Below are 13,567 nucleotides of genomic sequence, written 5' to 3' on the forward strand. Positions count from 1 at the left end.
TCCTATAGGCCAAGTTTAATGACCTTGAGGTTATCAGAGGTCATATGTCGTTTTACAAATGAAAAATGAATTCAGCACCCAAACATTTAACAAACAAGGCCATTTGCTAACTTCATTAATCATTTTAGTACATTTCATTCCTTAGAAAGCTGAGAAACTGGGTTCAGCTGAGACGTTTACAGGCCCAAAGTTCAATGACCTCTAGAGGTCAACAGAGGTCAGATAGAGCTCGGCATATTGCAGATTTGAATTCGGCACACCCAAATTGACAAAATAAGACTGTTTGCCGACTTTGTCTCAAAAATGCCTTTGGGTGTCACAATTCTGGATTTTGGTACCAGTCTATTTGCTCAGCTTCCGCGAAAACGTGCACAGCTTTCTGATTTATTGTTTTCTTCTCATACTTCCTATGTTTCATGGACTGTAACGGCATTTGCTTATTTAGTAATTTTAATACAGAATTTACTCTGATGAAATTATTCAGACACTCCAACGCCCCCCCTAAAAAAAAAAAAATCGGATCTGCACGATTCAGCCGTGAAAAAGGCAGCATCCGCCAAAAGGCGCACCGTTTGTATCCCTATTTAAACTCCTAGGTTAACCGACTTTAACTGGCTAATGAGGCTCGGTGGTCGGTCAAGTTTTTTTTTTTTTTTTAAGTTTTCGCCATCCCTAGCAGGGACGTGTTTTTCCATTTTGTATCGGCGGTCGCAATACAAGTTTCAGCTTTAATGCTGTAAAATATCGTAAAATTACAACATTAAATATCAAAAACAAACCCCAAAGTGAGTATAATGCCTACACTAGTTTAGAGATAAAGCTGCTTTTAGCTGCTATAATTTCTCCAGTGAAGGAGGCTTGAAAGTCTTAATTCTGGCTTCTGCATTGTGTTTACGGTGTTGATGATGTTATTTGAGGAAAGAGCAGCTAATAGTGCTATGTGGAATGAAATCAACCAAAAGCAAATAAACCAGAAATATGTGTTAAGACACTGAGAGGATTAGGATCTTTTTTTTTTTTTTTATGAGCTCAGATTCTACTCAGCTCTAACAACTTCTGGATTTGCAATCCAATTAATAACTAGATACTTTTGAGTCCTAGTTCAATTATTAAAGAAGAAAAAAAGAACTGATCTTGCTGTTGCAGCTACAGCTTTTTTCCCCCTTTTAATGCATCCCTGAGATGGGGATGAAGTCAGGAGAGACACTGATCTGTTCTCAGCTGGATGGCCTGCTTTTCCCAGGAATTGATCTCCTAATTTTATATTCATATTCAATATACTGTGCTGAGCGTAAATGAGTGCACCCCCTTTGAAAAGTAACATTTTAAACAATATCTCAATGAACACAAATAATTTCCAAAATGTTGAAAAGACAAAGTTTAATATAACATCTGTTTAACTTATAATGGGAAAGTAAGGTTAATAATATAACTTGGATTACACGTTTTTCAGTTTTACTCAAATTAGGGTGGTGCAAAAATGAGTACACCCCACAACAAAAACTACATCATCTAGTACTTTGTACGGCCTTCATGATTTTTAATGACAGCATCGAGTCTTCTAGGCATGGAATGAACAAGTTGGTGACATTTTGCAACATCAATCTTTTCCCATTCTTCAACAACGACCTCTTTTAGTGACTGGATGCTGGATGGAGAGTGATGCTCAACTGGTCTCTTCAGAATTCCCCATAGGTGTTCGATTGGGTTCAGATCAGGAGACATACTTGGCCACTGAATCACTTTCACCCTGTTCTTCTTCAGAAATCCAACAGTGGCCTTAGATGTGTGTTTAGTCATGTTGCACAACGACCAAGGGCACGGAGTGATGGTAGCATCTTCTCTTTCAGTATAGAGCAATACGTCTGTGAATTCATGATGCCGTCAATGAAATGCAGCTCCCCGACACCAGCAGCACTCATGCAGCCCCACATAAGGACACTGCCACCACCATGTTTCACTGTAGGCACCAGGCATTTTTCTTTGTATTCCTCACCTTTGCGACGCCATCAGTTCCAAAAACATTTATCTTGGTCTCATCACTCCAGAGTATAGAGTCCCAGTAGTCTTCATCTTTGTCAGCATGGGCCCTGGCAAACTCTAGGCGGGCTTTTTTGTGCCTGGGCTTTAGGAGAGGCTTCTTTCGTGGACGGCATCCATGCATGCCATTCCTCTGCAGTGTACGCCGTATTGTGTCACGGGAAATAGTCACCCCAGTTTGGCTTTCTACTTCTTTAGATAACTGCAGTGAACTTGCATGCCGATTTTCTTCAACCCTTCTCATCAGAAGACGCTCCCGTCGAGGTGTTAACTTCCGTGGACGACCTGGATGTCTCTGTGAGATGGTTGCAGTTCCATCTTTCTTAAATTTTTGTACCACTTTTGCTACAGTATTCTGACTGATAAGTAAAGCTTTGCTGATCTTCTTGTAGCCTTCACCTTCGTGGCGTAAAGAAATTATTTTCTTTGGGGAATTCTGAAGAGACCAGTTGAGCATCACTCTCCATCCAGCATCCAGTCACTAAAAGAGGTCGTTGTTGAAGAATGGAAAAAGATTGATGTTGCAAAATGTCGCCAATTTGTTCATTCCATGCCTAGAAGACTCGGTGCTGTCATTAAAAATCATGGAGGCCATACAAAGTACTAGATGTAGTTTTTGTTGTGGGGTGTACTCATTTTTGCACCACCCTAATTTGAGTAAAACTGAAAAATGTGTAATCTAAGTTTATATTATTAACCTTACTTTCCCGTTATAAGTTAAACAGATGTTATATTAAACTTTGTCTTTTCAACATTTTGGAAATTGTGTTCATTGAGATATTGTTTAAAATGTTACTTTTCAAAGGGGGTGCACTCATTTACGCTCAGCACTGTATTTCATCAGGTATTTTTTAAATAATAATAATAATAATACTGGTCAAATCCAGTGACTTAGAAAGACTGATCTTCCCATCATCCATTTCTGAAATGCTCTACCTGTGGTACAGAAACCGTATGGCCGTTATTATGGCAACCTGAAATGGATCTATGTTAATGCAGTCAGTAATCACAGAAAAGAAAGTGACTAAGCGGGACATTGAACATGACAGGAGAGGAAGAGAATTGAGTCTGACTAAAAATATTAGAACTGATCTATGCATTAAAAGATAAACTGACCACAGCAGGTTTTACTCTGTAACATTAACAGTAACATGATGTGATGACATGGCTTCAGTACCCCACCACTAGGGGGCGCAGCATGGCTTTATCTTCGACAGATAAAGCATAGGAGGCTTTTGGGGTTTTGTTTGTTTGTTTTTTAATGTGTAAATAATTAGCTACAAATGACATCAAATTATGTTAGCAAATGATGAACTTCAGCAAGACTGGGGCTGCTGAGTGGAGCAACACAAAAATCCCATGGCTGAGAGTCCATGAGAGCAAATTCGGCCATGCTCTCTGAGCTTCCATATCAATCACAATGACGCGAGCCAATTGTTGGCACCTGTGAGCTTAAGTATGTGGAAGAGGGCAGATAGTTCTTTCCTCTGGGGGTATTACGCTTCCCTGTGAAGCAGCAGTTAGACAAGATGTGGTTGACTGGTTTCATGTGTATCAGAGGAAGCATGTGTTAGACTTCACTCTCCCCAGTTGGTAGCTGGAGAGATTGATAGGGGAGAGTTGGCTGGTGGGTGGAAATTGGCCAAATTATGCGAGGATCAGACTACATGATATTTTTGTCTTTCACGATGGTCACCATGTCCGATTGAACAATCGCAGACCATAAATTCTTGCCATGTCTTGGTCGGGAGACTGGCAGCAGTATTTTTGACTGTTTAACCCCGACCAATCATCGTTCATGTCGTTGGGGAGGAGGATCCAGAGATAGCCATGATTGACAATCAAGGAATACATCATCGGAGTTGTCAAACTAGGCGAGAAAATATAGAAAATTCTGACCTGCCCGCCTGACTTTTCACCAGGATGTTTGTGGAGCGTCCAAGTAATACAGTAACTATTGTTTCTGTTACTGACACAATACTATTATTACTGTGAACAACTTGATGCACTATAGCATAACTGCTAGTGCCACAGTATTAGCTTAACTGTTGACCTTGTTGAGGAGAATTCTGACATGACCCCTCAGAAAGCCATTCAAGTTGTTTTTCTGTTAGGTGACAGAAAATTGGAGCTGTGTATATACAGCAACTGTCAAGTTCTTTAACTGCAAAGCAAAGTGCCAAGCAGGATGAGAGTATTTTGTTTTCACAACGCACAAATCAAGTCAACCATAAACAAACCAGAGGTGAGCTGGTCTGAGTACGGTTCACGTGTGGGACACTTTCGAGGGGTCCGAGTTCATTTGTTGTGTTTATATATGCACAAAAATTCTAAGTCATTGATCCGAGACCACTCGGGACACTGTAATGGACCGAGTGTGAAAACTAAGGCTAAAATGTCCAGAAAGAGAACCAAGTCCCCTTTTGAGTCCACTTGTATTGTGGACACCAAAAGCACTGAGGGCATTTGCAGATGTTCCAGCATGATGAGAATATCCGATGATCTCTTTGCTCGATTAGTCTAGCCTACTTCCAAGTGGCTTGTGCTCCTTTTCTATCGAAATCCTTTGTAATTGTACAATTTTCTTCTCCTCGAAAGAGTGCTGAATAAAAAGTTCAGATATGACGATGCCCAGGTGCACAAAGTGAGCTCCAGGAAAACGTGGTTTGCCAAGGTTGGCATGGAAGAACTTGTGTCTTGGACAGAGCCCTGGCTGAACACCACCTTTGGGATGAACTGCACACCAGGTCTCCTCGCCCAACATCAGAGCCTGAGCTCACTAATGCTCCTTGTAGATGAATGATCACAAATCCCCATTGCCACGCCCCAAGATCAAGTGAAAAGCTTTCCCGGAAGAGTGGAACTTATTATAACAACAGAGAGGGAATAAATCCGGAATGAAATGTTCAACAAAGGAGTGTGAAGATCAGGTGTCCACATGCTTTTGCCATATAGTGTATGTACCTTTTGCCTAATTTTAATATTCAAATATCCATAAGGATTAATAAACTGGTTTTCAGTTAGGAGAGGTGGAAAACATTCTTTCGTATGGTGTAATTAAGTGTCATAACGAGCTTTAGGAATACAGGCCTGGTTTAAATCCCATAGCTCAACTAATAGTTTGGGCGATTACACCAGTTTTAGCCATATTTCATTTCCTTCAGCTTCAAGGTAGCAAGTTTCATCATGTTTCTCACCTACCTGTGGAAAATAACTCACGAGCAGGAGAATTTTCATGATCAGTTAACACTGCCTGAGTGTTTTACAAGTGTTTAGTTGCTGATTACAGAACCCAGGAAGGTCACGGAGACATTTTCCTTTCTCAGAGGAGCTGTTTCAGCGACAGTTATCAGGATGTAAAGGCTGTTTAGCCGGAGTGTTCTCTCAATAGATTGCTTATGGCAGCTTTAACGTGACATTCCTGAACCCCTTTGAATCATGGAATAAGGAACTAAAGGCAGGTTGCTCATATCGCTTTGAGATGCGAATTGCAGTTGATGAGAATAGATTCTGCTGAACCTTTTATAGCACAATCTCTCTCTCTCTCTCTCTCTCTCTCTCTCTCTCTCTCTCTCACATACACACACACACACACACACACACACACACAAGCACCCCCATTATCCGTATCATTAAGTACTCCTCTTTCATCTGCCGCGTCCGAACCCTCCCACTCATTACAATGAGGTTTATGGTGAAAGGCTGTGTGATCCGTGGCTCAGAGCTCGACTTGAAGGGCACTTCAATCACACACACGCGTGCCCGCGCACACACTCTTCAGGGAGTTTTATCCGTACATCATCCTGAGACATGGAACACGGTAAAAGGACTCTAAAGTCCAGGTACAGTACCGTAAGTGTGTGTGTGAGAGATGGATAAATACGTATATCTTACTTTATTGACTCAATAAACGAGATTAAATTGGTTTCGCAGCCAACGACAGCACAAGTGCAGGAATAAAGAACAGCAGACAAGATAGAAAATGAAGTAATGAACTAAAACGAGGTTCATGGAAGACATAATATCGCTCTGTTACACTGTACAGTCCCAGGACATTAAATGTAACTAGAAAGGGATAAAACGTACAATGTGTCGTCATTTAATTTATAAATAAAATTGTAACCGAATTGCTGTCATATAAGAGGAGGAAAACACTGCAGGATTTTTTTTTTCTTTTTTGGAAAATAATAATCTTCAGGATGGTGAGTGTATCTCTGTTTCATCACACCACCCAGTTGTTGATTATTTTCCTATAACAGCATGTCTCCGAAGTGATTAATTTATTACTTGGTCATATCAGCAAAAAAAAAAATTGCTAATATCCACAAAAGGATTGTTGTACACACTTTGCCTGTTAATCCAGAAGTCGTTGATAAGCCAGGGTTTGGTTTGGTGCCTGTTTTTTGCTTTTTTATAATTTGTTCTCCAAACTGCTCCTTTATTAATGGAAAAACATTAAGCACAAAACTATAAGGTATCACATTTTCACTAGCATCTTTTAGCCATGGCTTTTATTGTGGAAAAGAAATGTCCAATGAGTTGCAGCTAAGCACAGCGCGTTAATTATTATTCTATCCATATTCACTGGATATGAGCAATCGTGCGCTCTGATTGGCTACTCTACTACTCAGCTATCAGCTCATATACTGTGAGTAGAGAAAAACAAAATGGCAGAGCATATTTCTGAACCAACCGAGGATGAAATAAAAATGCTACTCAAAAACAAAATCCCAGAAAATACAAAAAAAAAGCAACAAAATATGGAATGAAAGTATTTGATGGTAAGAGTGCATCTTTTTTTTTTTTTTTCCAGAATTATTATAGCATTTTTCATAAATCGCTGTTGTCTTTCTGTCTGCTGGTTTGTTTACATTCTTTGTTTTTAAGCACTAAAATTGATTATTATTATTATTAATTTTTTTTTTTTTTTTAAGACTGGTTCAAAAGCTCGAAGTTTGAAAATTACATCATGGAAATGTCCAAGTTAGAATTAACTAAATGTCTAAAACTATTCTGTACCTCGGCAAGACAGCACGTTCTACAAAAAAAACAACACAAAAGTCAATTCATGCAGCCATCGATAGGTTTTTAAGAAATTCGCCTGAACGGAAATGATTTTGTCGGACGTTTTGTATAGAGATTTTATTTATCGATTTTTGCAAAAAATAAAAATGCTCCGTTTCTCAAAATCCAGTGAATGTGCATAGAATAAAAGTTATTCCACTCAGTCTGGTCGTACATGGCTTATAGACAGCTCAGTGCTATCTGCCTCATCGGCTCATGTACGACTTGATTTTGTGGAACAACTGAAATAGCTTGCGATTTTAATAGCTTTCTTTGTCTGCAAAGCATCAGGAGTGTTTGAAAGCATGATCCTATTTACACCTGCATTACATGTCCTCTGCATCAGGATCACAAACAACCCGGCTGTGTCCTCTCCTTTACGCCTGGGGCCTCATTTATAAAGACATGCATAAAAGAGTGACAAACGTGGATCCATGCATCAATGGGCAGAAAAAAATGTTCCCAAATCCTTCCTCCCTGTGGCCTGATTAACTGCAAATCATCTTAAAATCATGCACGCTTGAACGAGCACTGTACCAGTCAGATCCTAATTGCCGTCACTTCTTAATATGCAAATAAGCTTGCTAACTAAAGTAAAGACTTGATTATACTTGTTTTTAACATGGACGCACGCAAGATGGCTGCAATGCTTCACCTGTGGGTATTTGGAGCGTCGCTTGTGCACATCCTCAGAAATGACTGCTGTGCAACAAACTAGTGCTGTGTCTCGAACCATGTGCAGTACTAATGTACAACCCCGATTCCAAAAAAGTTGGGACAAAGTACAAATTGTAAATAAAAACGGAATGCAATGATGTGGAAGTTTCAAAATTCCATATTTTATTCAGAATAGAACATAGATGACATATCAAATATTTAAACTGAGAAAATGTTTCATTTAAAGAAAAAAATTAGGTGATTTTTAAATTTCATGACACCACCACATCTCAAAAAAGTTGGGACAAGGCCATGTTTCCCACTGTGAGACATCCCCTTTTCTCTTTACAACAGTCTGTAAACATCTGGGGACTGAGGAGACAAGTTGCTCAAGTTTAGGGATAGGAATGTTAACCCATTCTTGTCTAATGTAGGATTCTAGTTGCTCAACTGTCTTATGGTGATGATACACGGGGCAATTTTTTGGCCAATGTTGCCGAGCAATGTTGCTGGGCAATTGCGTTTTGACTCTTTTCTATTGAGATTGGGCAACATTGCTTCTTTCTGAATGGTTTTGATAATCTCTGGCAACTTTTTGAGAAGCCAATCAGAACGCGAGTATCGAGTCATGTGACCTCCGGTGAGGTTCGGATCAGAAATTTCAAACAAATATGGCGGCCGCTCAGTGTCAGTGGAGTGAAGAGATGGAGAGACTCCTCATCTGTTTTTACGCCGGTAAGTTGTTATTTTAATATTCTATATGGAGGAATTTACCTCACCAAAGCTCTAAAAAACAACAGACAGCTTGATTAAATGGTCACAGCAAAAATTAAGACATCGATTTTTTTTTTTTTTTTTTTTAAACTTTTTTTTTTAGCTAACTGTAAACTGCCGTTGCTAACTGTTGTTGCCCTGAAAAGTTGCCCTGTGTCTCACCTAGTTGCCCGTTGCCAGCAACTTTGCTCGGCAACATTGCCCAAAAAGTTGCCCCGTGTATCATCACCATTAGGTCTTTTTTGTCGTATCTTCCGTTTTATGATGCGCCAAATGTTTTCTGTGGGTGAAAGATCTGGACTGCAGGCTGGCCAGTTCAGTACCCAGACCCTTCTTCTACGCAGCCATGATGCTGTAATTGATGCAGTGTGTGGTTTGGCATTGTCATGTTGGAAAATGCAAGGTCTTCCCTGAAAGAGACGTCGTCTGGATGGGAGCATATGTTGCTCTAGAACCTGGATATACCTTTCAGCACTGATGGTGTCTTTCCAGATGTGTAAGCTGCCCATGCCACACGCACTAATGCAACCCCATACCATCAGAGATGCAGGCTTCTGAACTGAGCGCTGATAACAACTTGGGTCGTCCTTCTCCTCTTTAGTCCGAATGACACGGCGTCCCTGATTTCCATAAAGAACTTCACATTTTGATTCGTCTGACCACAGAACAGTTTTCCACTTTGCCACAGTCCATTTTAAACGAGCCTTGGCCCAAAGAAGACGTCTGCGCTTCTGGACCATGTTTAGATACGGCTTCTTCTTTGAACTATAGAGTTTTAGCTGGCAGCGGCGGATGGCACGGTGAATTGTGTTCACAGATAATGTTCTCTGGAAATATTCCTGAGCCCATTTTGTGATTTCCAATACAGAAGCATGCCTGTGTGTGATGCAGTGCCGTCTAAGGGCCCGAAGATCACGGGCACCCAGTATGGTTTTCCGGCCTTGACCCTTACGCACAGAGATTCTTCCAGATTCTCTGAATCTTTTGATGATATTATGCACTGTAGATGATGATGATGTGTTCAAACTCTTTGCAATTTTACACTGTCGAACTCCTTTCTGATATTGCTCCACTATTTGTCGGCGCAGAATTAGGGGGATTGGTGATCCTCTTCCCATCTTTACTTCTGAGAGCCGCTGCCACTCCAAGATGCTCTTTTTATACCCAGTCATGTTAATGACCTATTGCCAATTGACCTAATGAGTTGCAATTTGGTCCTCCAGCTGTTCCTTTTTTGTACCTTTAACTTTTCCAGCCTCTTATTGCCCCTGTCCCAACTTTTTTGAGATGTGTTGCTGTCATGAAATTTCAAATGAGCCAATATTTGGCATGAAATTTCAAAATGTCTCACTTTCGACATGTGATATGTTGTCTATGTTCTATTGTGAATACAATATCAGTTTTTGAGTTTTGTAAATTATTGCATTCCGTTTTTATTTACAATTTGTACTTTGTCCCAACTTTTTTGGAATCGGGGTTGTACGATTCTAGACGATTGTTCAGGACAAGCACTAAACATTTCCCGATTAGGGTTAGCGTTGAATTTTAAAAACCTTTTCATATAACAAAGCCCTTTAAAAAAAGGGAAAAAAAACGATCAAAATATCTACCTTGCATACCAGTTTGCTGGATTTTCGAAATTTAATAAATGCATCTTAATACAAGGTCAGAGTTTTTGATCTGAGAAGCAGTTCACGACAGCAATCATGATGACCGCAGAAAGTTTTAAAGAAAAAGAGTTGTGAATGGGTTTGATGTGCGTGAAATCGCTAACAGTTTGATTCGGAAACCTGAACAGGGAAGTTTTAGTTCTAATGTTCCGTCTAGTTGATGTGTTTTATTCCGATGTACTCGCTGGCCACTTTATTAGGAACCCCCATGCATCCACTTGCTGTTCGATGCAGTTCTCTAATCAGCCGAGCCCTTGACATCAGCACGATACATCAAATCCCACAGATACAAATCGACAGCTTCAGCTAATGTTCAAACGTCAGAATGGGAAAACTTGTGATCTCACAGCGAAGTGTGACTTTCTTTCACTGTGGCATGGTGTTGGTTTGAGCCAGATGGGGTGTTGGTTTGAGTATTTCAGAAACTGCTGATCTCCTTCCTGGGGTTTTCTCACACAGCAGTTTGTAGAGTTTACACAGAATGGTGCGGAAAACAAAAACCGTCGAGTGAGTGACAGTTCTGTGGGTGGAAACAAATGCTTTGTTGATGTTGGAGGACAGTTTCAAGGTGGTTCGAGCTTTTTTTTTTTTTTTTGGTCAGGAAGGATATAGTAACTCATATATAATCACTATTTACAACCATGGTGAGCAGAAAAGCATCTCCGCATGCAACAGGAGAAAGAACAACACATTGGGTTCCACTCCGGCAGCCAAGAACAAGTTCCTATTAAAGTGGCTGGTGAGTGTATATAAGGTACGTAGGCAAGCATGTGAACAATGCTGCTTTAAACCATTTTTAAGATAATTTTCTCTGCAAAAAAAAAGGGCTCGTCTGTGTTAAGAAGCTAATGATGATGGGCTACAGTATGTTTGCAGAAATTCCAATTGGACTGTCATCCATTTGAGTTCTTTGCCTTTTCTTTTTTTTTTTTCCTCATTAATTTGATGTGAACACGAGACACATTTTTAGGGAAGTTGTCAAAGGGATTTACTTGTACAAAACTAACAGGCTGTTGCTTTGTCCAGCTGATCCTGAAGGATCAGAAGACCGCAGTGCCGCTGAAGATAACGACCATGCAAGCAAGAAGAGGAAACGGAGGAAGAGAAAGGCAGCTGCACTCTCTGAAGGGAATCCGCCTACCACTGCTGCTCCTGCTGCTGATGATGGCAAAGCTGAAGATGCTGAGGAGAGAATTAAAGGGAATGCAGAGGGCTCAGAGTGCCTCAGCAGAAACAGAAGGAGGAAGATGAAGAAGAAGAGGCACAAAGAGAAGCTGCTCGCGCTTGGCCTCGTGCCCCGATCCATGGCCCTCGAGTTCACTTACAAACAAAGCGAGGAAAAGGAAGATGAAGAGGAAGAAAAGAAGGTGGAAGAGGTTCTGGAGTTCCTTCAGTCTACACGAGATCTCTACCAATTAGATCGTAAGTTTAGAATGAGTATAAAGCAATGTAAAATTATGTTGGAATCAAAATGACAATGGGCAGGTTAGGTTAAGGGAAAAACACACACACACACACACATTTAAATCCCTTATTGAACCCTTAAAGACGGAGCCAGAGGTACAGAATCGAGGAAAACTTACTAAGATGATACAAGGAAGTAACACTGAGCCTCATTTTTAGCTTTTTTTTAGTAAATTTGTGTGTAAATGTTTGTGTAAGCTAAACTTTTCCATCAGATTTATAAAAGTGTATGTTGATCACCTGTAAAGTGCAAAGCGTCTTCTGAACGCGTCTGATTTGCATATAGTGACGCCTACAAAACTCCATAAATGGTAACAAAGCGCAAAATGAACAATCAGTGTAAAGTCCGAACGGCAGACATGGACGTTATTTTAACTTGCGTCGATGCCAAGATACGTATTGGCTGGCGTTGAGTGGTATATCAGATATATTCCATTCAGCTAGCATGATATTGAACGAGCCGAAGACGAGTAGCTGAATGGAATATATCTGATATACCACGGAATAAAGCCAGCCAATATTATTATTATTATTATTATTATTATTATTATTATTATTATTATACATACACGTTCTCTTCATATCAGCATTCTTGAAGGCCAGTGCTAGCTAACTCATACCCCTTTTCCACCAAATCAGTTCCAGGGCTGGTTCGGGGCTGGTGCTGGTTCACAACTCGTTCAACTTGCGAACCAGCTGAGAACCAGTTTGCTTTTCCATAGCTCGCGGTGCTAAGGGGAGCCACGTCATTACGTCACTGTATACGTCAGTTACGTCGCTGCGTTTGCATAAACCTTGGCCCGAACATCGAAGCAGCAACAACAACATGAAGAAGAAGCACCAACAACAACAATAATGGATGACTGCTGCTTTACTGCATCCATGATATCTCGTCGCTTATTTAAAAATGGCACCCTCTCGCAGTCTTGCTATTGTTGTTGGTCTTAACAACTCCGCCCCCCCGCTGACGTAAGCAGTTCTTTTCTCTAGCCCAGCAAAGAGTTGGTGTTATCCTGGAACTGGTTTTTCTGGCCCAGAGCCAGTTCTTTGTCAGCGGAAACAGAAAACCCGGTTCCAAACTAAGCACTGGCCCCGAACCAGCCCTGGAACTGATTTGGTGGAAAAGGGCTATCAGTGCTGTTAGTGTGGCAGTGCAGTTACCTTCCAGCCAGTGTAGCATTGAATAGTAGCATTAGCGAAGGCCAACGCTAGCTTCCCCGCACCTCGGTGCTGTTAGTGCAGCAGTCCAGTTACCTTGCAGCCGGTGTAGCGTTCATCACACTGCAAAAAATGATCTCTTGTTGAGAGAAAATATCTTTAATATGGGTGAATTTATCTATTATTTCTTATTAGAAGTTTACTAGAATTCAAATCTAAGGTTATTTAGCTTACTTTGAGACGCTTTTACTAATTTCAAGCTTGAAATTTTCTTATTCTATTGGCGTTGGAGCGTCCGACCACAACTTCCACGAATGACAGGTTTTTACAAAACGTTCTGGATGATGCTCTTGGTCCCTGATCTAGTGAACCAGCATGAAAGTGTGTTTGAGGCTCCAAAGCTCTTCGAGAAGTCGTTCTGGATAAACGCATCCGCTGCACGTAATAAAAATAAGCAATTTAAACTCCGCAGTATATTCCAGATATAAAAGTGCAGTCATCTGTTCAAATTATATGATCTGAAGTCAGGATTTATATCAGTTGGTGGTCTTGTGCGTAGATGTAGATTTACACACTTTTTTTTCCTCCCCTTGCATAAACACTTGTACGAACGATTTTGCAAATAAATCCGTTCGTGTCCAGCTTGATAAATGAGGCCCATTGTGAGGAATCGGACTCTAAAGGGAACATGTCCTACTCTGGGTGACACCGGATACTGGGGTTATAAATCACTACAGTAT

At 40.6% G+C, this 13,567-nt stretch overlaps 1 protein-coding gene across 1 annotated transcript in view; it reads left to right on the forward strand.

Annotated features, from left to right (window-relative positions):
* Nucleotides 1-13,567, forward strand: part of LOC132893745 (glutamate-rich protein 1) — a 46,375-nt gene that overhangs the window by 17,050 nt on the left and 15,758 nt on the right. Inside the window, exon 4 of the mRNA XM_060932863.1 lies at nucleotides 11,232-11,627. Coding sequence (XP_060788846.1) covers nucleotides 11,232-11,627 — 396 coding nt within the window. The remainder of the gene's footprint in view (nucleotides 1-11,231; nucleotides 11,628-13,567) is intronic.

Source organism: Neoarius graeffei, chromosome 11 (assembly GCF_027579695.1).
Source record: "Neoarius graeffei isolate fNeoGra1 chromosome 11, fNeoGra1.pri, whole genome shotgun sequence".
NCBI classification, from domain to species: Eukaryota; Metazoa; Chordata; class Actinopteri; order Siluriformes; family Ariidae; genus Neoarius; species Neoarius graeffei.